General features: G+C 42.2%; 1 protein-coding gene across 2 annotated transcripts; it reads left to right on the top strand.

Moving 5' to 3' along the window:
- The first annotated feature begins 1,475 nt into the window (after positions 1-1,475).
- Siah1 (siah E3 ubiquitin protein ligase 1) lies at positions 1,476-26,553 on the top strand. Of its 2 annotated transcripts, none has more exons than XM_085682051.1 (2): positions 1,476-1,613; positions 24,652-26,553. In XM_085682051.1, the coding sequence occupies exon 2, from the start codon at positions 24,654-24,656 to the stop codon at positions 25,500-25,502; it is 849 nt and encodes a 282-aa protein (XP_085538177.1). In that variant the 5' UTR covers positions 1,476-1,613; positions 24,652-24,653; the 3' UTR covers positions 25,503-26,553. The 2 variants fall into 2 exon arrangements, with proteins under 2 accessions (XP_085538177.1, XP_048290596.1); XM_048434639.3 differs by lacking the exon at positions 1,476-1,613 and adding an exon at positions 21,010-22,052.
- Positions 26,554-27,033: the final 480 nt, after the last annotated feature.

Here is a 27,033-nt window from a genome sequence, read left to right as displayed (position 1 = left end):
AGAGTATAAAACGTCCTAAGTACCCAGCAATGGCTCTGTATTCTCAGGACTAGCACGGGGACTATCATTTGTTCAGTGAATGGGAGAGTGAACGAATTCTTCCTGCTTGGTAAGCTCTGTGACCAAGCACAGCATATGGCAGATTATTTTACCATTCCCTATGTAATTATGTATTTGTTGAAATGAACAAGAACACTACTAAAATCTAAAATCTTTGTGGATCTATACAATGCAAACCTTTTATCTGGCTTTTGGGGACCAACACATTATGTACTAATATAATAATACGTTTGGCTAAAAACAACTTTCTCAACTGGATGTGCCAGTGGTTCCAGAGGAAGGGCACGGTGAGAAAAATATTAGCTCAAGAACACAAGTACCAAGGCAGCAGACTACAAAGATGCTGAGGAAAGCTGGAAATTCTGCCTTTGAGCACGAGTTCGGGTGGTGGCTGGGGCGGTGTTTGTGCTGATGGTTCAGGGGGAGGAGTCTTTCTTGCCACACAGAAAAAGTACTTTGTTTTCTCACAGCATTCCATTTCTAGAGCTCTTCCCTGAAAATCACTCAGGAACCTAGTCAGATTCAGGCACCCATCGAAAAACTTTAATGGGGACTGTGGAGATGGTTCAGCTGAGGCACTGCCGCCAAGGCTCACCACTGGCGTTGCACCCCCAGAACCCACAAGATGTCCTTCTGACCCCTACACACACAGCCCACACCAGAATCTAATGGAAAGGCTCCCACCCCTTCACCTGCAATTGGAGAATCTCATCGTAGGCTAGCATTCCTCATGAATACATCCCTAGCCCTGAAGAAGTTTTCATTTAATTATTTTAGATGCAGGGTCCAACGTGATGCCCTTCAAATCCCTACATAGACCAACCTGGCCCCAAACTTGTGAAGATCCTGCTTCTGCTTCCCGAGTGCTTGGCTCCCCCTTTTTTTTTCCTTTTTATTTAAAGCAGCACATGGACAGCCCCCAACGAGGAGCTTCCTAGAAGAGTGGGGACGTAGAGGAAAAGGCATGCTTGCTTCTAACTAGCCAGCTTTCAACTAGCCTCCGGGGGCGCGGCCCTCCTCCTCCAGGCGTGGGGTTCTGGCGGCCACTACAGGTCGCGAGCCCGCGGAGACGCGAGGCGGAAACCCAGGCAGCCCCAGAGAAAGGTAGGAGACCACACAGTCGCCTCGCGGGGACGCTCGGGGCCCAGCTTCGGTAACCGAATCTTCCCGAAGCCAACCGCCACCGCGGGAACTAGTAGCACGGTAGGCGCGCAGGCCGCAGCCGTTAGTGCGCTTGCGCGGCTTTAGGAAGCCCCGCCCCAACGGGTTCTCAGCGCGCGCCCGCTCATGGCGGCCGCCGCAGTTTGTGGTGTTTAGCGGGCGCGCGCGGCGGGCTCGAGGACGCGCGGGGCGGCGGCGGCGGCGGCGGCGGCGGTAGGGGAGCCGGGCTGCCGGGCAGGCGGGCGCGCTCTCGAGGGCGGCGGCCCAAGGTGTCCCGTCGGTGTCGGCGCTGCGAGAGGTGGAGGCGCGGCCCGCGGCGGCTGCGGCGGAGGCAGCTGGCGACCGGGCGCGTTAGACGGGGCCGGGGTCCGCGGCGCGCTCTCCGCCCACAGGTAAACGGGCGGCCTGGAGGGAGGAGCCGGCCGCGGCCCGGGGTGGGCCGGGTGAGCCCTCGCGGAGCCGCGGCGCCTTTGTCTCGGCCGCCCGGGCGGGCCCAGGCGTGAGCGGCCGTGTGGGCCGGCGGCGGACGGGCGGTCTCGCCGAGGCTCCGGCCCGCGCCCCCTCGCAGCCTTTGTTGTGCGGCCGGGTGGACGGCCAACATGGCGGAGGTCAGCCGCGCGCTGCGCGGGCCCCGGTCGGGCCTCGCCTCGGCGGCTCCGGGCGGGCGACCTCCCCCGGATCTGAGCCTTCATTGTGCGGGGGAAGAAGGCAGCCTCCTCCCTTGTTTATGTCGCCAGGAGCGAGCGCGCGGACACCCGCCCGGACCGCTCCAGCCTTTAATCCTTAGGCTTGCTCCGCCCAGCTTCCTTTGCGGGATAGTTGGGGTCCTTGCTGCACGCTCCCAGATGCAACTTCGTGTGTACGCCCTGGTTCGTCGCGGCGCGCCGGTTCCTGGAAAGATAGGAAATTTGTTTACCCTGGCAGGAGTCACATTTGTGCCTTCGGAAAATGAGGCCATCGAGGCGATTCGTCAAAGTCATGGAATCCCTGAATGTGGGATGTAGGACAGGGAGGGACTTGACTGCCGTTCCCAGCGTTGAACATTTGCCATTTCTTGATAGGCGATTGTCAAGGGTGAAATGTTAACTCCTTAAAGCGTTAGGAGCACGGGCTCGGGACTCTGCTCTCCTGCTCTGATCAAATCCTGCCCCACCGGTTTGTGACCTTGGGCAAGAGTCCTATTTTCTTGGGTGCTTCATTTTCCTAATCTGCAAAATGGGTCTCATGGAGAGTATTTTCCTCAAAGCTGTTGAGAACTGATGAGATGGGAAATAGTTGAAGTGCAGAGAGCTCTTATATTAAGTCCTCAGCAAATGTTTACTGCTCAGGCTCTTGTCTCATAAAATATGCTTAAATTAGCTTGGCATGGGTACATTGGAAGTGCGTAAACCAAAATATTTGGCATTATAAATCGTTAGTGCTTGGGTTCTGTTGTTAAATGAACGGTTTTAGAGGACAGAATGGCATGCTTTCTGAGATACTTTCTGAGTTAGGGACTTGAGTGATAAGGGGTGTGAATTGGTAGATACTATACATTCCGGAATTTGGGAAGTCGAATAGATTAGAAGGAAGTTTCCTTTTAGCAGCCTTAGTTCATGGTTCAATTCACCTTCAAGGACTTCAGTTACCTAACTTGGAAAAGTAGGACAGTGAATCCCTTTAATTAGTGTAGTTACCTGTGGTGTCGCGGGCTCCTTCAGAAGCTGCTGTGACAAATGGGATGACATAGTAACTGTCAGGGAGAGATTGGCTCACGTGGTGGAGGAGGTGTTTACCTGTGGGATCAGTTTGTGACTGGTATATTTTCTCAAAGTGGATTGCATAAATTCCTCGTACTTTTTTTGTTTTGGAAACTTGAATAACAATATAAACTTCCGTCGTCTGGTTAGGTTAGTTGCAGTTTTGTTCATAGCTTTTTTACTTAACCTGGGCTTTGTCAGATTTGTCTTGTCTTAGAATTGGTTTAATAGACCCCTGTTGGCATCTTTGCAGCATAGCTTTGTAACAGTATTTAAAACTGAAATACAGTGTAGCAAATTTGGGGAATTGCTAATTTGTCATCTCACAAGAAAAAAGACAAAGAATTACATTTAGAAACAAATGTAATTAATTTTGCATCAGACTATCTGCTCTCTCAAGGCTTCAGGAAATTCCTATAGCAGAAAGCTGGGCATGTGGTAGAAACCTGTACTGGCATTACTTGCCTGGAATTCCAACAATTGGGAGGGCTGAGGCAAGTTTTAGGTCAGCTAGGGCTATTTAGTGAAACTGTCTCTCTCTCTTTCTTTCTCTCTCTCTCACACACACACCTTACTCGAAAAAATTGCTGTATTATTAGAAAATATATTCTATTTGGTTAAAGGTAGTAAGTAACAAGGGAAATACCCAAATATGCCAATGATTGGAAGATTAGGGTTTTGTTTTCAGTGTGTAAGGTATTTTGAAGACCAGTCTTACATAATTAAGGTAACAGAACAAGTTGAGTGACTTTACATAGTTGTAGATAACTTTCATCTTATTTTATGGTAGTTGATACACTCAGTTTTAAAGACTAGAAGTTAAGGTCTGTTTCAGATATTTAAATAAAAATAGGGATTTCTATATGCAATTTATCAAATGTTTAAATATTTGATGTATTTCATCTAGACCTTGCCTTCAACCAGATCTGTATAAAAACTTGAGAGTTCACACTTTCCTATAAACAGAAAAATATGCAGAAGAAATTTTTCTCTTTACAGTATACTTTTACCAGTATAGTTACTGGTAATCGGCCAATGACAGAGGCAGAAGAAGGCAATCAGATCATCTGGAGCTGGAGTTACAGGTAGCTGTGAGCTGCCTGACATGGATGACTGAACTGGGATCCTCTAGGAGAGCAAGTACCCTTAACAACTGAGCCATCTCTCCAGCCCTGGTTTAGCCATTCTTATGGCTTCCTAGTGTTATCAGTGTAAATGAGCTTTCTTATTAAACCTATGAACCTAACTTGAAAGGCCTTCAGTATGTAGGCCTAAGTTCCTTGATGTGCTTAGTAAGTACAGTGCCTTGCCTGAGCTGGCCCCTTCTGTTGCTCCCTTGCCTTTTTGATGGACTGTGTGCTTCCAGGTCCTTCTCTTTCTACTAAATTCATAATAGCCCAGTCATCATTAGCTGAGCTCTTCCTGAACTCCCCGCGTTGAATTGGGTGCCATTTCTTCATGTTCCCACTGTACTCTGTTTGTCTCCACTGCAATGTCTCCTGAGCTGCTGTTTTTTATATAGTGTTTTGCTTATCCAAATAGACTGTAATGTCTTTGAGTTTTAGCTTTGTTCTCCTGCTTGTCAAGCACAGCATTGGCATACATTGATGCTCAATAAATCAATGCTAAATGACTATATCTTTACATTGACTTAAGTAGACTTTTCTCAGCCTTATCCCAGTATGTCATATTTGCCCTACTTATTCAAACTAGATTATTTTGTTTCCTGAACACTGTGCATTTCTATAGTGCTTTGTGACTGTGTGTAATCTTCAATGTCTGCTACTTTGGGAAGATTAGTTTCTCTGAGCCTTAGTTTTTAGTACTGTGTGAACAGCTGTTAAGGATGTTACTCTTCCCACCACCTGGGTTGAAGTACTGTTGTAATTGTTTGATTAAGAGGACAGGCCATTTAGAGTCAGACCTGGATGTGTCTTTTGGTCCTGTCAGTTGTCTAAGATCCTTGAGAGCAGAGATACTGCCTACTTCTACATTTAAAGAAAAGTGCCTACACACACAGCTTAAATAATTAAAATTGCAGTTCTAAATATTAGCCAATACATTCAAGTGAAGAAATAAAATTGCATATTATTTTATGTACTATAAACGGAGTCAAAGGTGCTGAAGTAGAGACAGTGGGAGGGACAGCTGCTGTTTGGGGTGCTTACATTTAAAGGGAGATGAAGAACTGGCGCTAGCCCTTTGAAGCAGGGGAGCAGCCTAGTAAAGGTCCTTGAGGCTGGACGGATTTGGAGTGCTTACAGGAGAATGTCACTGAAATGAAATGATGGATTGAGGAAGCAGGCAGGTGGGGGTCAGATTGTTGAGTCAACAAAGAATGTGAATTGAGGAAACTCTCAGAAAGGTTTACTGACAAGGACGACATAATCCACGACTCTTAAAGGCTGCTTTAATCCAGGCGGTGGTGGCACATGCCTTTAATATCAGCACTTGGAAGGCAGAGGCAGGGCGGATCTCTGAGTTTGAGGCCTGTCTGGTCTACAGAATTCTAGGACAATCAGAGCTACACAGAGAAACTGTACAAACAACGAAACAAAAATAAACAAAAAACAAAGATTGCTTTAGCTGTTTGGAGACTATTTCTTATTATCTGTGATAGCTGATTGTGACTGGTATTAAAGTGCTGGCGATGAAGATGAACAAAGTGGATGAATTTTGATATATTTTTGATACATAATAACGGGTCTTGCTGATGAGTTAGATGTGAGAGGTAGGGAAAAGAAGGAATGAAGATTTCTGACTAGAGTGACTATGGGTTGTGTTGCCACTTGTCAAGATGAAAAAGACTGGAGATGTTGAGCCAGGATGGCAGTAAAATTCAGAGTTCTGATATGTTTGAGTTGAGGTGTCTGTGCAGTTGGAGGGAGGAAAGAAAACCAGAGGCATGTAGTGGCATAGAAGCCAGATGGGGGCTTGTAGTGCAATGCTTGTGTTGGAGAGACCTGGTACAAGAGGGAAGTGTAACATTTTGAAGCAAGAAGATAGCAGACAGGGTTCTTCTTGGATTCTCAAGGGTGAGAAGTTAGTCTGTAGGCTTGACGGAGAGAAACTAAGGTAGATAAAGCTTTGGTGGTTTCTTCTCTTTTCTGAAAGTAGGAGAGGTGAAACTCCCAGTGAGTGCAAGTACTTTATGTGGCTAGGTCAGAGGTATGGAAATGGGTTGAACATCTGCACTGGGGGAAGGGAGCTGCTACCAAGTGCTTGCTGATGGTTCCTGTTGTTGTTCAAGGGGTTCCTGGGAGAATGATGCACTTTGATTCTTACATGTATGTTTTCTGGTGACATTTTACGCAACTATATATAGAAAGGTTGCTCAAATCATGAGTAGGCCTTGACTTTTCACAAAAAGAGCCTGCTGTTCTAACTATTCCCTGGGGTTAAGAAGAACATTACCCAGAACAAGACACCCTCTTTTCCTCATCTAATTACCACTCCTGACAGGAGGCATCTCTTGCCTTTGAATGCTACAGATGGAATTTAGTTGCTTTTGAGCTTTCTATGAACGGATTAAATGCTGCATGTGCTCCTTCCCAGACTGTTGTAGTTCTTGAGTTTGTTCCTAGACAAGGTCATCAGCCAAATGACCATAGCATCCCAGTACTTACACATCATGTGCACTTTTCAACAGAAAGTGACGTCTAACAATGCTGATACAAATGATTCTGCCTGGCAAAGACTTTTCATTAAGTTTGACATATTGATTTGTGTGTGTTGTGTGCTGTGTGTTTTGTTTGTTGGTTTGTTTTTGTTTTTTTGCCTTCTTTTTTGTACATTCTTTGTTTGGAAAAAAAGGTTTGGGCACATGAACCGGAAGGAGAAAAACTAATCTGTGTTTATAAACAGAGACAGCCAGTGGCAAATATGTCCTTTCCTCCTTTCCCTCTTCTCTTCCCCTTTTTGGTTTTCTGTGAGATGTTCTTACTCTGTAGCAGGAACTCTTGAAATTGGAGTTATAAGGTGGTTGTGAGCTGCCTTATGGGTGCTGGAAACCAAAATGGGTGCTCTGCAAGAACAGTATGTGCTTTTCAGTACCAAGCCTCTCTGCAGCTTCCAATTTATTGAAGGTTTTCTCTTTTAGAACATTTATTTATTTTCAAATTCTGTGTCTGTGTGGATTTGTGCATGAGTATGCTGTGCCCTCAGAGGCCATAAGAGGGCGTTGGATCTCCTGTAGCTGGAGTTGTAAAGCAGTTGTGAACTGCCCAGTGTGGATGCTGGGAGCTGAACTCATGAGCTGAACTCAGACTCTGTAGAGCAGACATGCTATTACCATGGAGCCATCTCCAGCTTCAGCCATAAATATTTTAAAGTTAATATCTTTGTCTGACTGAAATGGACATTTTTCCATTAAGTGATAGATAACTGTTATTAACTCTTGAGCTGTCCATATTAAAAGGAGTTTGTGCTTATAAATCTTGATATCTTACAGCTTGATACTTACTTGTGGTTGTAGGTACATTTGCCCCATGCCCTCTGTCTTAATTTTATTCTGTACTTCCCCCCCCCCCCCTCTACTTGGCTGGGGATAAATCTAGACCCGCCCCCCCCAGGCATACTTAGGAAAATTCTCTACAACAGAGTTTTGTTCCCAGATGTCTTACCAGTTCTAGCAGTTGATTCTTATGTGTAATATATGATATTCTTATGTACCACAGTATGTTATCTGGACCACATTTAAACCACTTTTTTTTTTTTATCCTGGGTAGCCCTGGACTTGATCTGTAGACCATATTGGCCTTGAACTCACAGAGATCCACCTATCTGTGGCTCCTGAGTGCTGGGAATAAAGGTGTGTTCCTCCACACCTGGCTTAAACGACTTTCTTAAGGAAGAGTTACTTTTAGCTTATTCCTTTTTATACATGTTGTAGGCATTTGTGTTCATATACCTTTGCCAACATGTGAATCAGAAGAAAATGTGCTAGATTACAGAGGTACACACTTAATATTGCTTAATTGTGAGAGCCTTTTATATTAAGTATTCCCCCAAAGAGTTGGAAAATTCCCTATATTTTGCCAAGAGTTAAGACTAAAATCTTTAAAAACAAATTTATGTATGTCATTTCCCTCCTCTTAGAACTTTCCCTTTGGTTGAAAAAGTTTTACATTATATTTACTGTAGATTTCACAAGGTTTATGTGTTTTTCTGTTTTGTTGTGAGGCAGGGTCTCACTATAGCCCAGACTGGAACTCACTGTGTAGTCCTGTCTGACTGATTTACAAACACCTCACTTGCTTTGCTTCCCAGACATCGAGACTGCAGATGTGAGCCACTATGCCTAACTTCTCAAGAGTTTTTTGTATTAGGGATGAAACATAGGGCCTCTCAAATGCAATTCAAATGTAACTGAGCATTATAGAAGCCTACTCAAGGCCCTCTACAAGGGTTTTTTTTTTTTTAATTTCATGTGTTTGGTGTTTTGCCTGCATGCCCCAGGTGCATGCCTAGTGCTTGGGAGAGCAGAGGAGTGCACTGACTCCTCTGGAGCTGGAGATAAAGTTGTGAGCTGCTTTGTGGGGACTGGGAACCCAGGTCCCCAGGAAGAACAGCCAGTGCTCCTAACCCTGAGCCATTTCTCCAGCTCTCTGTAAGGTTTTTAAGAACGATGACTCCTCATTTCTTTTTTAGGGACAGCTAGGCTTAGCTAATTATTTTGTACTTATCTTTGTTGGTTTCCTGCTGTGGGTGGAGCAAGCCTCCACCCCCACCTTCAACCTTACACTTACTTTCCCCACTTGTGTGTGTGCCTCAGCCTGGCTGGACAGGTTCTTATAATTGGCTCTATATGGTAGATGATGGCTTTCCCTTGCACTATTAAAGTTGTATTTCTTACAGCTAATACCCTCTTGTTGTAAGCTTTACTTTGTTTTCTGTGCTTTACTGTATCTGTCACTACATCCCTTGCTACTTTTCTAAATGGTCAAGTCCCTAGCAGACTGCAGACTGTAGGTTACCTAGCCTAAGTTGTCATTCTTAAAACTCCTTTTATTGCACTGAATTTATTTTAGGCTCTGTTTACTGTACTCCCTGTTCCTTCTTGGTTCATTCCCTTGAATTTGAAGAGCTTGTGCAGTTTCCTGAGACCATGTGTAGAAGAGGTCGTCTTTCAAAACGTTGCATCATTATTTTGCCCTCAACACTTCGGGCATAGTTTGATCTGGATAATCATTTTCTTCAAGAATTGAAAAAGCAATACCATATTGCTTTGTAACTGAGTATTGCCGTTCAAAAGTGCAGTGCTTCTGTGCTTTCTACTTACCTATCCAACAAATGGTTTTTGAGGTGATACTGTGTATACTAAGTATTGTTTCAAAAATTTGAGGCATAATCATTGAGCTAAACAGATTCCACCTTCTAAATAAGGGTGAATGGGCTTGGAACAATTAACATAAGTAAGTTGTGTAGTAGATAGAAAGTAACACAGTCTAAGGAATAAATAAATTTTAGAGATGCCTGGGAAGTAAGGAGAGAAAAAGAAAAGTGCATTAAGATGTGTAGAGATTTTAGGAGTACACAAAAGATGAGTTAGTAGTCAGGGTACAGGTTGCTTTTTAAAAAAGTTTTGTTAAAAATCTTTTTTATTACATTTTAGTGTGTCTATATGGGATGATAATGTGTGAGTGAGCAAGGAGATACCCTGTAGGAGTTACCCTGGAGACCCTGTAGGAGTGGGCTCTTTTTCTTCCACTGCAAGTATGAGTCCTGCAGATTAAACTCAGGATTAAACTGTCCTTGAATAAGGTTTTTTTTTAAATTTTATGTACATTGATGTTTTACCTGCATATATGTGTGAGGGTGTCGGATTCCCTAGAACTAGAGTTACAGATGGTTGTGAGTTGCCATATAGGTGCTGGGACTCAAGCACTGGTTCTCTGAAAGAACAGCTGGTGCTCTTAACCACTGAGCCATCTCCCCAGCCCTCTTGAATGAAGTTCTTACTGTCTCATCCTCTTGAGTTCTGCCCCCACCATGCTCAGATGAGGTTACAGTTTAAAATAGAGAAACAGGGTGGTCTCATTGAAGGGTAATGTCTGAATGAAGATTTGAAATAGGAGAAAAGTGTTTGAAGACAGAAGGTCCAATGGAACAACCTAGCCTTATCATGAAAGAGTGAGAAGAAAGAAGTGATTGCAAATACATCAGATTGTTTAGGCCTTATAGGCCATTCAGTATGTATGAGGAGCCATGGAGGGTACGGAGCAAAGGAGTGCAATAATGTGATATAAATTTGAATTGGATTGAGCTTGCTGTGCTTAGATCATGAATGAATTAGTGGATGAATGTGGGAGACAGAGATGGAAGAAGACTGGATTTGGAAGATATTGTGATCTTTCAGGTGAGAAAATACTTCTTAGGCTAGATGTAGTTTAGGATGTTGAGCAACGGCTGGGTTCTTCGGTGATTTTTAAGGAGAGACAATAAGATTGGCTGGTTGTTTTAGGTGTATGATGTAAAAAGGGACTTAAGTCTCCTGAATTGCCTCTTCTTCTCATGTGCGATATTATAGACAGCTGGGCTTTTTTCCTTTTTTTTAAATTTGAGCTAGAGGTACACTTTTTAAAATATTTTGAAATTATGATTACACCATTTCCCCCCTTTTCTTTCCCCCCCCAACCCTCCCATGCAACCCCCTACTAACTCAAACTCATAGCATCTTTTTCTTTGTTTAGTTGTGTGTATTGCATAATATGTAAATAAAACATGATCAGTTTGTATAATGCTAAGTATGTATATGATCTTGGATAACCAGTTGGGTAGGGAGAGGGTTCTTTCCTGAGAAGAACCATGTTTTCTTCTCAGCTTTCCCCCATTTGCCTGTAGTTCGTTTTCTAGGATTGAGGCTCCCTGTGAGTTTTCCCTCTAGCATGTCCATTGATGGTGTCATTGTTCAGGTCTTATTTAGGTAGCTGTGTTGATGAGACTTCATGAATATAACTTCTGACATTTCTAGGAGACAACAGTCTCACAGCAGACTGCCAAACTCTTGTTCTTTTGTCTCTTAATCTTTCCATCCCCTCTTCCCTCTTATACAGTTGGTTACCGCCAATGTAGTCTTGCCTTCTGTGCATTCTGTGGTTACTGTGGTTCATGGGCATCATAGCTGTATAGGAGTATTGGATGCTTTCATATTTTGGAAGCTTGCATGACATCTTCTGGTACCATGAAAACTAGTCCTCAGAGGAGGCTTTCAGGTCCTGTGTCCAAGGTTCACGATGTCTTCAAAAATAAGGACTTACCTTCCATCCCTGGGAGGCAACCAAGGGCAATAGCACTAGTCTGTAATGTTTGGGGAATCTGTTGGATAACCCTGACTAACAACTCAAAAGGATTCTCATGTATGGTGTTGGGTTTTTATTAGATACACTATGGCTCTCATGGGAGCATTCTCAGTCTAGAAAGAAAAATTTCATTTAAACTCTATATTTATACACAGATTTATATGTATTATGTGTAATTTTAGTAGATAGATAATAAATGATTCCTTATGACTCCGACAAACTTCCTGTTTTCTTACCCTCCTGTAGTTTATCTCCCCCCTGCTCCATAATTAAAGCCTCCCTCCCCTGTTTTCCCCATTTCTTCCACAAAGTCACTTATAATCTGCCTCCTCTCTGTTGTTCTTTCTCCCTCTCCAGTGTCCCCTCTACTTTCCCGGTTTCTGAGGTTACTCCAGGTTTTATACGCACATCTGAAAATTTCAAGTGAGAGCCTCAGAGGAGAGAACTTGCAATTCACCTCACTCAATATGATCTTTTCTAGTTGCATCCATTTACCTTGCTAGATTCTGGTGAGGGATGTACCTAGAGACATGGGAATTAGGAGAGAAAAAGAGTAATTTTGTAAAGGGCAATGAGAAAGATTGGCAACATAGAAAACCATCATAGTTAGTGGTTAAAGTTTATAACCTGATCTGTTAACTGTCACATGTTGGTGACAGTTCACAACTTGCAAACAAAATGTACTGAAATATTGGATACTGTGTGCTAAATTTATACCTTAAAGCAGTTGTGGAATGTGCTGGTCATCATGCTTGCAGTTTGTTCTGGAGGTCAGAACACCTGGCTGGGAATCCAGTTTAGATGGTGTTTTTGCCTAACATGAATGAAGCTCTGAGTTCGATCCACAGCACTTCATAAAACTGAGCATAGTGGCAGCAGGTTCAAGAGTTGACATAGTGAGTTTGAGACTAATCTGGCTTACATGAAGCCCTGTCTCACAAAAACAAAATGAATACACAGAGTTTTATTAGTGAACTAAGTATTCAGGCCAGATTGTCTCATTGAACCCAGGTGTTTCTTTGGGTTGGGAATATTTGCACAGACTTTGTTAGTTAAGCATTTCTAACTTAGAATTCTGAAATGCTTCAAAATAAAAAAAAAACCATTTAGGTGTCATATCATTTTAGATTTCAGATTTATTGATGCTTTGTATGTGTCGAGACATTCTTGTAAAAATGAAGAATTCTACAAACAGCCTGTTGGGGGTGAAGAATACCTAAAATTAACATCTATTGCATTTCATCTATATCACTAAATATCAGAACACAACAGAAAGTTCTCATAGCTTAAGTGCAAAAGGCAAGACCTTCAGATGTTGAGATAGTTGTCTAACTTTTCTCAAAACTTTCTTGAGATACTGTGGTTATAACAGAAAAGGTACCACATTTACTTTTCCTGGTAAATGGGAAAAGGGAAAAATTTATTATGGTATTTCCTTATTTCTGTCATTTTAGTTACTGAAGCTTCATTTATCTGATCAGCTGTCCCAAAAATATGTGGAAAATTCCAGAGAGAATATACGAATTTCAAATTTGTATGATGGAATCACTGTCCCACTTGAGTCTTGAATCACCTTCTAGTGTGTCCATGCTGTATGTGCTGCCTACTCCGTAGTCAGTCAGGAGCCAGCTAAGTTAGCATACTGTCTACTGACAAGATAGACTTGTCATGCACTATAGTGAGTAAATCTGAATAATCCTTGTTTTGCTTAAAACGTGGCTCAAGGGGGCTGGAGAGAGCGCTTAGCATTTAAGAGCATTGACTGCTCTTCCATAGGACCCAGATTTGAGACCTATCTCCCACATGGTAGCTCATGGCAGTCACTTCAGTTCTAGGATATCTGGAACCCTCTTCTGGCCTCCACAGACACTAGACACACTTGGTGCACAGACATACACACAAGCAACACATTTATACACATAGAATTTTTAGAATATTTAAGCAATAGCTCAGAAGTAGATTTCACAGAGAGGGTAAAATGTCTTCTTTAAATGAAAAGGTCAATTTCTTGATTTAATAGGGAAGAAAAGTTCTCAGAGAACATAAAGAGTAAATTATTGGAATTCTCTCAATAGTGCCTAATTTTAAATTAAATTTTGTCACAGGTTCATATATAATGTATGTGTGTGTATATATATGTATATATATATATGTGTGTGTGTGTGTGTACAACTCCAAACCACAGTATATGTAGGGTACAGTACTGTCCACAACTTCTGTCATTAACTGTGGGTTTTGTATTTGATCATGAATAAGGAAGGAAAAATACTCTTATTGGAATGGTAAAGTGTTTTGTTTCGGCAATGCTAATGCTTCGTTTTTGACATTATATAGACAAATTGTGTGTGCTGTGTAGTAGAACTGACTACAGTGGTGAAGCATGGCTATACCATTCCCAAGTGAAGTCTGAGTTTGCAGGGTTACACGTGCTTATAGTCAACCTGTTTTACAGAGAGAGTTCTAGGAGAGCAGGGCTACACAGAGAAATCCTGTGTCAAAAAATAAAGCAACCCAACAACAAAACCCTTAACCTTGGTAGGTAGGGGTTTTGTATATATCAGTACCAGTTGGGTATCCTGTAATTCTATACGCTCTCCTTCAAGTTTGACCCTACTGGTTAAACTCTGTGTCTAGAGGTTCTGATGTCATTCTCTAGATTGTAATTTACATTTCTGACCAACAATGCATTATGGGTGGATATAAAGTAGGGTTTACAGGACTACTTTTTCTTTTTTTTTTTAAATATTTATTTATTTATTTATTATGTATACAGTACTCTGTGTGTATGTCTGAAGGCCAGACGAGGGCACCAGACCCCATTACAGATGGTTGTGAGCCTCCATGTGGTTGCTGGGAATTGAACTCAGGACCTTTGGAAGAGCAGGCAAGTGCTCTTAACTGCTGAGCCATCTCTCCAGCCCCCAGGACTACTTTTTCTGATCTCATAGTTAGCTAGAGTGGTCCACAGGCTCTGGTACATATTTTACTAATGTTCGTTTGTTATCAATAATATAAATGACATACTGTGAGCAGCCAAGTAGATGAAAAGAATAAAGCAAGTTAGAAGGGAAGGGGCGTGAAACTTCTATGTCTTTCTCTCTAGACACTTCCACATGCCAATCTTTCTGGTAACTAAGCCCAGTCCTTGTGGGATTTTTATGGAGGCTTCATTATTTAAACATGGCTGATTAAACTCTGGCCCCTTTTGCAGTCAACCCTATCTTTATCCCCTCTTTGAAGGGTCATGTTTTTGAGTGACTGAGCTGTGTCCTTGGCCACTATCAGCCATTCATTAGCATACAAAGATTTCAAGGGCTTGAATCCCTGTGCTGGTCTAAGACTTCAATTACTTGTTAATAATTTGATTAGTTTGATTATTTCAATAATAGTTTTCTTAAAGGTTCCTTCCATCACTGTTGTTTGAGTGAACAACATTAGTTATGTTTGCTTATTATCATTTTACTACTTTTTAAAAAATATGAATAATCTGAGTTCCTTGAAGAATTTAATGAAGATTTATCCTAACAATGATGTACATGAGAGTTTGTTATTTACTTTATTTTATTTTTGCTTGAGATAGGGTTTCTCTGGGTAGCCCTAGTCTGTAGACTAGGCTGGCCTCCTGAGTGCAGAGATTAAGGTGTGCACCACCTCTGCTTGACCCTTTTTCAGTTTTTATACTTTGTTATGGTCTCCATGTTATAGCTTCCATGTAAACGGCAGAATTGGCTATACTTATGAGTTTGTGCAAACTACAGAAGGCCTACTGGTAGAGCACTTCCTGGAATGTTGAGGGACCCATGTTACTGGAGTCTGGGTCATAGCATATACCCCATTACACTTGGTCACCCATCCTCAATAAACTAATGAAAAGAGCCAAATTAATGATGAAAAGCAGAAAAGGGGATTTGTTCGATGTAACCACATTGGGAAGAGGGATAAAAATAAGTGATGCCTGCCCCCAACTAGAGTTTAAAGGGAAGGGGGACAGATATACCTAAGTAAGCAGCGACCCCAGTGCCTCAAACAGTTCCTGAGGAATTCTCAGTTTTTGGGATCAGGTTCAGTAAGAGAGAGAGAGAGAGAGGCACCAGTGTGTCTTTAGATTTGCCATGCAGGCTGGTCATGCTTGGGCTACATCCTCAGCAGTACATCATACAAAACCAAATGAAGCCCCAAAGACAAAGTCTAGCTTCGGACCACCCAAATTAGAGTCTCTCTCTCTCTCTCTATATATATATATCTATATATATATATATATATAGAGAGAGAGAGAGACTTTTTTTTTAACAAGATTCCCTAGATGGTGAGTAGCACATCGAGTTTGAGAACTATTGTGGTCTAGGAATGGCCTCTTCCTTTAATAAACGCTTTTCTGATGCTGCTATGTTTCATTTCTTACATAATCCACTCTTATTTTGTATTTTCTTTATTAATCATATTGCAGGATCTCCTTTACATAGTGCCTGTGAGGTTCTGATTAGGTATTTTTCTGAAGTGGAAGCCTCAGTAGGGAATCTTGGAAGAAGCAGATGAGTTACAGACTTGAGTTCCTTGCAAGTGTTCCTTTTCCATAGCAGCTTTCTGTCAGGTACTTTTCTTTTGACATGTACACAGAGACCCAAGGACAGCCCTGTCTTCAGCAACACCTCCCTTGAGAATGAGTCTCATTGGCCTCGAACCCACCATATTTGCTAGACTGACTGGCCCTGGAGCTCCAAAAATCCTTCTGTCTTCATTTTCCAGTGCTAGAATAACTCCCCCACACTTGGCTTTTTATATATGTGAGGGGTTGAACTAGGTCTTCATACGTGTAGAAGTGAACTATCGCCAACATGTTTAAATGTTTTAATTCAAATCCCGAATATAAAGTGTAGATTTATAATTGGATAGTTATAATTTTATTGGCATTTTTGCCACTTAGAATTTGAACTTAAAAATTTGCATTTGGGTAGTTAGATATGAGATCGATCACTTGAATGAAAAAAAAAAAAAAGGACGGATATGACCTGCCACTAAGTATGGTGGAGAAGAAGGTTTATTGTAGATAAAAGGGGAGCATAGCCAGAGACAGGAACATCTGGGAGAGTTCAGAGTGAATGTGACCCTGAGCCTGGCTGTGTGAGAAGGTGAAGGGGAGAGAGGAGATCCAAGAGAGTAAAGGGTAGAAGGGTTGGGGACACCAAAATGGCTGGATTCTATAGGAAAGTGCAGCTCCTGAGCTGGAGAAATTTAGGGTGGGGTTGCTGTAACCGGTAGGGAATGAGGGATCAGGGAGAGCCCGGCAGTCAGGTGGACTTTGATATGTTAAATAGGCACCTCAGCCTTTCGTCTGCAGTTTGAGACCTACATCCCAGTCTTTTTGTTGAGAATCAGTGACTACTTCCTGCTGGCGGGGAGAGTCCTTGTTGGGTTGTTGGGGACCCAGGAGAGCTGGAATAGTGGCCAAGACCTGGAAGAGCAGGGTGGTTCATTGACTATCCAGGCTCTATTGGGATTATCCAGGGTTAAGATATGTGTAGGCACATTGGAACAGTCTGTGAGACTGGACCACCTAGGGCTAGCTGCTTTGGAGCTGGCTAGGATGCAGAGGCTCAAGCTGGCTGGAAATTCTGTCAGAATGAAACACATGAGGGGCTGGAGAGATGGCATAGCGGCTAAGAAGACTGGCTGTTCTTCCAGAGGACCCAGGTTCAATTCCCAGCACCCACATGACAGCTAACAACTGTCTGTAACTTCAGTTTCTGGGGATCTGATACCTTCCCACCAATCCACATAAAATAAAGTTAAATAAATTTTTTTAAAAAAAACACATGAGACTGGTGAGCTTGGAGTAGTTTGCAGTATTTAGTTGATTGGAAATCTGGAACAGATATAGATTAGGGACAGAAGGTAGAGTTAAGGATTAGGGGAAATTTTTTAAAAATAATTTATTTTTATTTTATGAGTATTGATTGATTGATGTTTTGCATGCATGTCTGTCTGTCTGTGTGACGGTGTCAGATCCTCTGGATCTGGAGTTAAAGTTGTAAGCTGCCATGTGGGTGCTGGGAACTGAATGTGTATCTCTGGAAGAACAGCCAGTGTTCTTAACCGCTGAGGCATCTCTCCAGCCCCTAGAGGAGAATTTTTTTATACATTTGAAATTTATAGACCCATGGTTCTGGTAGTTAGAGGACTGGATTCCCAAGATCAAGGGGAAGAGAGAGAGCCCACTCAGGAATAGACAGGTGGCGGAAATTTAGGAGTACTTGAGTCTGTTTGGCCTGCAGGAGGTGGATTCAAGTTGAGTCCCCGAAACCACTACCTAGATGGTTGCCGTGGCTCCTGTGGTCTAGATGTCTTTGTTTGGGGTAGTCAGCGTCCATCATACAGGGCAGCATTTAATTTTTAGTTGCCACAGAGAGCAGCCTTGGCCAGACCCAAGTCTGAGATGTTCCTGTGGAGAAGAACTTGAGGATGACCTTACTTTGACCAGGCAGAGTAGAGAAGTCAGCCAAAAGTGTTCCTGGCATCATCAAAATAAAGCTTTAAGCCCTAAAATACAGTCCATAGGGAGACTGGAAAATTTTCTGATCCTTTTATAGTGCGCTGTTATAGAAGATCAGTTTTTTATGGTGTGCCATTATAGAAGATCAGTTTTTTGTATGCCTTAGTTTATCAAGATAGTTAAAGCGTAACAAAGTGAGCATAGACGAAGAAGCTAGACAGATATTACTGTGACTCTGAGTAGCCCTTAGGAATTTATAAACCTTATCAAACAAATACACCTTATTTATCAAACATATATTGTTACTTATCTAAATTTTCTAGAAGCCTGGGATTGAACAGTTAGCAAAGCCGTAAGTAGTTAGGTGTAAATCTCTAAATCAGCTTTTGTTAATCTGAGTAGACCTTTATAACCTTAAAGTTTATAATAATCCATACCAATCCAAAATATTTTAGGCCTGTTGTTGTTTCCTTAGTCTAAAAGAGGAAGCAGAGGGCTCAATAGGACTAAAAAGTTATATAGATATTACCTTAGTTGGTTTATGTTATGTGGTCATCTTAAAATGGCAGTTAAGTCCCATACCATGTACCTTTTAAACGCAGTAAGGATGGCTGCCAGCCACATAGCTGTTATTAAAAGCTATTTTTTGAAAGATTTATTATGTATACAATGTTCTGTTTGCATGTATGCCTGCAGAACACTGTATACATAATAAGTAAAACTTTATTTCTCATTATAGATGGTTGTAAGCTACTATGTAGTTTCTGGGAATTAAACTCAGGACTTCTAGAAGAACAACACTTTTAACTGCTCAAGTTCTTTTTTTTTTTTTTTTTAGATCAGTTTTCCTTTTTCCTTCTTTTCTTTCTTTCACCGAGTTGAATCCAGTTGAGCAGTGATGGTGCCCTTTAATGCCAGTACCCGGGAGGCAGAGGCAGGTGAATCTCTGAGTTTGAGGATGGCCAAGGATACACAGAGACACTTTGTCTTGAAAAAACAAAAAAAAAAAGTTGAATTCAAGTTACACATACAGTATATTATGAACAAGGGTTGAATAACATATATAGTAACGTATAGCAAATTATAGCAAAAAAAGATTGCCTCTGTATAGATTTTTAATTATAAGCCTTTGTTTAAAGCCAAGTTTTGTTACGGATTTATAGATAATTTTTAACTATACTCAGTGAACTTACAACTCCTGAGATAGAATTTACAGCATAGTTTTAAGAGGTGTTTTGAGAGCAGAGCAAAGAGAAATTGTAAAGATAAAAGTTTTTTAAGAGTGGGAAGCAGAAGTGTAGAGCAGAGCTAGTTTAGAAATAAGAGATTTGGGGTCAGTTGTTTGTGCTGTGGCAGTTAAAAGATTTGTGAGAATTTGGAAATCAAGTGTGTTAATTTTTGGCCATTGATCTATACTTAGGCCAAGCTGTTTATAGTCCAGGCCTGGGGGGTAGTGTGGATGTTGAAAAAGGAAACTCCCCTGGAGGGAATTTCTGTACGCTCCAAGAGGAGCTGAGAAAGTGTGTGTGGTGACCCAAATGTGCTCATGCTTAGAGAAGCTGCAGGAGGAGTAGACTTCAGGCAGGTCAGCAGTTCCTGGGGGAGGTGAGAGAAAGCAGCTGAGCTGAGGTGGATAAAGAGTCTTTGTGACAAGAATTTCCATCCAAGGCATTCTCAAGGGGAATGGAAAACTTGTCAAGTGTTCCAAATCATGCAGAGGAAAGGTGACCCTTCTCACATGACTGGGACCCAAGTAGGGCAAGGGAGCTTCCTGGCACACAGGTGTGGCTTTTGTAGTGACAGTGGAGAAGCAGGCAGCTTGGGACAACACTGATCCTGTAGAGAGATGAGAGGGCAGGGGAGAGAGACCCAGATGGGTGTCGCAGGCCAGAGCTGAGAGATGATACCCAGTGGATACCTTGGGAGGATGTAGAAGGCTCTGGGAGTCGGAGATACAGTTATGGCATAGACAAGGAGAGGGATGTGGGGGTGGGGGATAAGTAGTGAGAAGGCAGACCCTAGAACTTGGGGTCCAGTTTGATGGATGACAAGAGGGGGCGGGAACAAATGGTCTGTACAAAACTTAGGAGAGTCAGGTCAGCAGAGTTCCTTGGAAGGGATCAGTTATGCCAGTCCCAGATTTTGGTGCCAGATGAATGAAAAGAAGAAATAAGGAAGGAAGCACATGACTGCTTCCGGGTATGGCAGAGAAGATTTATTGTAGATTAAAGGGAGAGCATAGCCAGAGGCAGGGACAGCTGGGAATTCAGAGTGGATGTGACCCTGAGCCTGGCCATGTGAGGAGAGGAGAGCCAGGAAAGTAAAGGGTAGATGGGGGTTGGGGTGGGGCAGAGTAAGCAAAATGGCTGGATTATGTAGAGAGAAGTGCAGCTCAGCTCCTGGGCTGGAGAAATTTAAGGGGAACGGGGCATCCCAGCCATACCCTGTAACAGATAGGGAGTGAGGGATGCAGGGAGAACCTGGCAACCAGGTCTGCTTTGATATATTAAATAGACACCTCAGTCATTTGTCCTGGGTTTGAGATCTCACACCACTGATCTACCTTCATCATTATTGATTTATAGTAAATGTAATTTCTAAGAAGAATTTTAGGGAAATTAAGAAAGGGTGAACAGTCTTTGCATTCTACCTTTTTTTTTTCTGTAAGTAAAGAAAGCAGGGCTTGGAGAGAAGGCTCAACAGATAGGAGCATTTGCTGCTGTTGTAGTGGGTTGTTTTTCAGCACCCACATGGTGAGTCACAACTGTCCAAATGCTAGTTCCAAGGGATCCTATGACCTCTACTGGCCTCTGCTGGTGGTGTATATATACACATTCAGGCAAAACCCTGATATACACTAACAAATGTATATGAGCTGGAGACATAGCTCGGTTGGTGGAATGCTTGCTTGGTTTTTCCAAAGGCATGGCACCAAATAAACTAGGTGTAGTGGTGAGCAGTCCGAGTAGTCACTGGAAGGTGGTGGGAGCTGAATGATCAGAAGTTCAAGATCATTTTCAGGCTCTTAAGAGTTCAGTGGCAGTCTAGGATTAATGAGTGTGTCAGATCTCAACAAACAACCCCAAAACAACAACAAAACCTAACAGTGGCTAAGTGCCCTGAAAATATTAAGGCAAAAATTAAAGGCAATAATGCGGGTTTTTTTTCCCCAATTTAGATAATAGCTACTTAAGCTTTCTACCAAAATGGGCTTGATGTACAATTTGGAAAGTGTACGTTGTAGTATTATAGTCTAGTATTAAAGTTAGGTGGAAGTTACTGAACATAATGAAGGTGGGCAAGTGGTTGGAGTCGAAGTTGGTGAAAGTGGGTAGAACTCATTGTACTGGAATACTCATTGCCAGATTTTGGTTATGTTTGAAGGTTGTCCTAAGCATGATGTAATACCAGCATAAATCTTTGAAGCTTCAGCTGACACCATCCAGGTCTGAAGTGCATAGGACTTTATGGGCCAAGGGTAATGCTTGTTTAAAAACAAGGCAAGCTACTCTAGTTTAATGAGGCCAGTTAAGAAAACTTTTCCAGAGTGGGATGAGAGTGTAATCTCAGTTTGGAGGTAGAAGTAGAGTTTTATGTGTCCTGATTGTGTTTACGATTCTTACTGCACTGGAAAGGGGCATTTGAAATAGGCTGGCACACAAGTGGCTGGGTTAGAATTGAGGAAAATAGTAATTGAGGCCTGGAAGTATTGGGTGAGTTAGGGAGAATGTTTTTCACTGCATGTGAACTTGAGAATTCACAGGACGAAGTTGACATTAGGAGTGCTTGTCTGGTTGTGCACTTCCCTTGGTCCCTGGATGTTTCCTACCCTGGAGCCTTAAGAAAGCACTGAGATCCTGACCTCCAGAAACATGTTCTACTGGACTCAAGTGCTGCCAGTGCACGGGCTTCACGTTGCAGGTGGCGCCTGCCAAAGCTGCTCAAGTGGTCTGTGGGGCGGGGCTTGGGACAAAGTCCGTCCCTTCTCTAGGCCCTGCCCAGGGGCCTGCCAGGTTTTGGAGCCTAAGCAGCAGGATGCCAGAACCTCAGGAAGACTTCTGCTAGCATTCAAGGGAGGTGTTGTCCCTCCTGGGGACAGGCCACCCGTTGAGCTACTTTAAATCTGAATGGAAGTGACCAGTCTTCTAAACTTAGGAGCCAAGGATTGGCCTTGTGGGTTGCAGGAACCTGACGCCTGTCTTCTCATGACCTGGAAGCCACCGGCACCCTTTCTGCATTCCTGGAAGGGAGTCCTGTTCACATGCTTGCCAACGGTTAGGACCAAGACCAGAAAGAGGAAAGGTACTGACTTAAAAACATCTGTTTCCAAGACAGAAATTGGACTGCACGAATCCATAGATTCTGGTTTAGGCCACGCGGCTGTGTATGGCTCTGTGAGATCCGCAGTAAGGGTTCAGTAGAACTGAAGCAACTCTGGTTTAAATCTAGCTTCATGTGCCTCACGACCTCTGCAGACTTCTTTTTGATTTTTACCTTGGGGCTGCTGTGTAGTTGAGAGTCTCTGTGGCTCAAGATGAAGCCGCTTCCCACCCTTCTAACTCGGGAATGGTGTAGCAGTTTTCTGTGTTGGAATCTTTGTTTATCATGCTGAGTAGAAATCAGTGTGCTTTCTCCAGTGTTTGGAAGGTAATAAAAGTATGTTGTAACATGAATCTGAACTTATGCTGATAAATGTTAGAGGTATTTTGCCAGATCAAAGCATTGGGCTAGTGTTTTTCTTCTGAACTTGACTGTATTGCATTTAAATATAAACTGAGCTCTTTGATATGATGGGAGCGGTTTTGTTTCGAGGAATAACTTTCCAATCACTGTGTTCCTTTAAGTGAGTACACTTGGTGGAGTTGATGGGCTTTAGTAATGCCCAGCCCATTGTTTTACAAGTGATCTAAAATGGATAAATCATCTGCAATAAAGAATTTGCTCAGATAGAAAGTAGATTACAGAACGTTCTTTTTATTGTGACACCTGGATCACAGGACTTCAGATGATGAGAGTTGATTTATGTTATATCCTTCCATACCATGAGCCTGAGATGTTGTGATGGAGTTTTGTTATACTGTGTGTGTGTGTTGGAGATGAAACCCGAGGGACATGGGTAAGCTAAACATTTGTTAGTACTTTTTTTGTCCTTTGAGCTTGAGAGTATGATGTTAGTAACAAAGGGGGAAAAAGTTAACCCTCCAGTGCTGCTCTTAGCCCCTTATTTACAGTATCTACTGTCTACTGCAATCTATAATTCCATTTGGTTACATTTTTAACCAGTTATTTTGAAACTTAAAGGTCTTTGCAGCAGAATGATTATAACTGGAGTAATTACTATATTAAGTATTTAGTGTAGTCTCAGGGAGTGCACTGTTAGGACATTGATCTTTTGTCAACTGAGATAAATTACGACCTGCCGTATTCCTCAGCGGCACAGTCTTGGGGAAAGGGACTTATTATGCTTGACTCTCACTTGCTGGTCCTTTCTCCAGCTGACCCTGAAGTCCTGTGTACAGTTGGTGTGTGCTGCAGCCATCCAAAGGAACCCATGGGTGCAGGGAGTTCTTTGCTTGCCTTTCATCCTCATCCAGTGTTTGTTTCTGTGGTGCTTTTACCCTCATTTCCTCTTTTCCTGAGTTTCCCTGACCTTTGTACATTCTGTGAGATTTGTGCTGCAGAATGGAAGTAGAATAAGGACTTTCATAAATGCTAGAGCAGTAGCTCACTTCTCCTGTTTCTCCAGCCCGGCGGTGGGCACTGATTAACAGGAGACAAATGATACCTAGCTGGAAAGAAGATCTAGAAGATAGCTGCAGGTGGATAATGGATTGACAGTGCTTCCATTCCCTGGGTCCTCCGAGCCCTGTTCCCAGAACATACTTCTCCAGAAGATGTTGCTCACTGCTGGGGAGAGTTGGTCTCGCTCTCTTAGTCTTTGGCATATGAACTACATAGGACTCAAGCTGTAGATTCTGACACCGTGAGGCTTAACTCAGACTTGAGAAGAAATAGACAGAGGTGGACTCTGAGGAGAAAAAGGCCAGCCTAAATAGGTCCTAATATTGTATTTAAGTCTTCTTCTACAAAAGATTTATTTTCATTTTATGGGTGTTTTGCCTGCATGTATGTCTGTGCACCACATGTATTCAGGGCCCTAGAGACCTCTCTTGAACCTCCATTTGGGTATCAGGATTTGAACCCTGGTCCTCTGGAAGAGCAGCCAGTGTTCTTAACTGCTGGGCCATCTCTTCAGCCTCCAGCCTTGTATTTATGTCCTTTGTTTTTGTTTTTTATTCAAAATGGTATTTCTCTGTGTAGCCCTTGGCTCTCTTGGAACTTCCACTATAGAATAGGCTGGCCTCAAGCTCAGAAATCCACCAGTTTCTACCTCCTCTACTTCCTGAATGCTGGGCTTAAAGGCATATACTATGCTGTCTTGCTATATTTACCCTTTTTTTTTTCTTTTGGAGGCAGACTTTCCCTGTGTAGCCCTGGCTGACCTGGAATTATTCTGTAGACCAGCCTGCCTCTGCCTCCCAAGAGCTAGGATTAAAGGCGTGCGCTACCACTGCCCCTGGCTGTGTTACTTATTTTATGTAGCCCACCCAAAGATTTTCAGTACTTTTTTTTTAGACAGAAAGGTATTTTAAACACACTATAGAACATTTTGGAAATATTTGGTTTACTTATATAACTTTAATAAAATTCATCTTCATCACATTAATTTTTATTTTATTTGTATATAGTTTTTAAACCATATTTATTTAACTTTAATCTTTTGCTCATGATAAATTTTGTGGGATGTTTTATAAGTATGATATGTATACATTATTCATAAATGTGTTATAGTTATAACTTTTTCTCCTGCCTCCTTTTATTTTCTTGTTTTTCATTACAGAAATGAGCCGCCAGACTGCTACAGCATTACCCACTGGCACCTCAAAGTGTCCACCATCCCAGAGGGTACCTGCCCTGACTGGCACAACTGCATCCAACAATGACTTGGCGAGTCTTTTTGAGTGTCCTGTCTGCTTTGACTATGTGTTGCCACCCATTCTTCAGTGTCAGAGTGGCCATCTTGTTTGTAGCAACTGTCGTCCTAAACTCACATGTTGTCCGACCTGCCGGGGTCCACTGGGATCCATCCGCAACTTGGCTATGGAGAAAGTGGCCAATTCAGTACTTTTCCCTTGTAAATACGCCTCTTCTGGATGTGAAATAACTCTCCCGCACACAGAAAAGGCAGAGCACGAGGAGCTCTGTGAGTTCAGGCCTTACTCCTGCCCCTGCCCTGGTGCTTCCTGTAAGTGGCAAGGCTCCTTGGATGCTGTCATGCCCCACCTGATGCATCAACACAAGTCCATTACAACCCTGCAAGGAGAAGATATAGTTTTCCTTGCTACAGACATTAACCTTCCTGGTGCTGTTGACTGGGTGATGATGCAGTCTTGTTTTGGCTTTCACTTCATGTTAGTCTTGGAGAAACAGGAAAAATACGATGGTCACCAGCAGTTCTTTGCAATTGTACAGCTGATAGGAACACGCAAGCAAGCTGAAAATTTTGCTTATCGACTTGAGCTAAATGGTCATAGGCGGCGACTGACTTGGGAAGCGACTCCTCGGTCTATTCATGAGGGAATTGCAACAGCCATTATGAATAGTGACTGCCTAGTGTTTGACACCAGCATTGCACAGCTTTTTGCAGAAAATGGCAATTTAGGCATCAATGTAACTATTTCCATGTGTTGAAACGGCAATCAAATATTTCTGGCCAGTGTTTAAAATTTGCATTTGACTTCACAGAGAATAAGGCACCCATCTGCTTGCCAACCTAAAACTCTCCTGGTAGGTAGAAGCTAGACACATGAAGGTAAATAAAAAGAAAGGCTGTTAATACAGGAAACAGTTGCATGTAGTAACACTAATATATTTAAAAATAATTCAACAGTAAACCACTGAAAAAATATATATATACCCAAGATGGGCATCTTTTGTATTAAGAAAAAAGAAAGGAAACATTGTAAAATATTTCTGAACTTCGTGTTTGTTGTAGATTGATTGTATTGTTGACAACAATTTTTGGGGGATGTGTGTCTGCACACATGAGTGCACGAGTGTGGTTGGTTTTCCTTTAACTGACAAGCCATCTGCGTGGTCATGGACCACTGCTTTCCCCTTGTGAGTCAATACATAGTGCTGCTGTGTTTTTTGTTTCGTTTTTTTTTCTTTTTGTGTGTGTGTATTTGCTAATTTTTATTCTAGTTTTTCATTAAATAAATTTGACTTTCTTTTCTGTAATTCAGGTTTTTCTCACTTTTGTACCTTTAAGTTAGTGTCTTTTTTGATATTCATAATTGCTTATGTCAAAAGTTTGTGTTCAGTACATACTTTCTTTTCCTTCAATCAGTTTATTAGAACTATTTTTAATTCAGCCCTTTTGTGAAAATAGGAATTCCAGGAAGGAAAGGTAACATAAGAGCGCTGTGCAAGCTACAGCAGGTATGAGATGGTCTTGTCTGTGAGTCCCACCTCAGGCTTACCCTTGGAAAGGTCAGGTTAGGGAGTAAACTCTGAGTTATATAAATATCTTTAAAAAATCAGGCCTTTCCTCTCTTCAAATGTGTTGGGCAAATCACATGTTTAAATTGGTTCTTGTATTTATTGGTTTTGCAAAAGAGTCATCATACACAGTATTTGTAATTAAAGGAAATCATTTGTTTTTAAAAAAAAGGCAGTTTGCAAAAAATGTTTTTGGTCTTTTATAATTCTCATTAAAAGATTATCTGGCAAATTAAAAAAATCTTAATGTGTTTACTTTAGCTCTAGGTTGGTTTGTTTTGTTTTTTTCCTGGAGCTGAGGACTGACTGCAAGGCCAGCACTTGCTAAGCAAGCACTCTCCCACTGGGCTACATCCCTAACCCCTGGCTCTAATAGAGCTCTTTAATAAAGTCCAGAGGTGGTTTCCTGTTCCAGTCTGTATTTAGAGCAGAAGATTATATGCCACTGTTTTGAAGTATGTTAGTTTTATTCTGAAGCACAGAAAGGACTAGGCTCTCCCCATCTGATTCCTATAAGGACATTTAGAGTATGACTGATTAACGCTGATCACTCTTTTCCTTTATGAAAAGTGAGTTTATCATCGTAGTTCTAGTCGTGGAGTTTGACTCCGCAGCCTGGATGCCAAGTTCCTATGTGCTAGTTTACCTCTATCCAACTTAACCAGCTGTCTGACCTCGGGCCTAGTTTCCTAATGTGTTAAATGGAGTTAAATTATGGTGA

The sequence above is a fragment of the Myodes glareolus genome, chromosome 22 (assembly GCF_982192425.1).
Source record: "Myodes glareolus chromosome 22, mMyoGla1.1, whole genome shotgun sequence".
NCBI classification, from domain to species: domain Eukaryota; kingdom Metazoa; phylum Chordata; class Mammalia; order Rodentia; family Cricetidae; genus Myodes; species Myodes glareolus.
The sequence above is the reverse complement of the archived record's forward strand: the minus strand, read 5'-3'. Positions and strand labels throughout refer to the sequence as shown.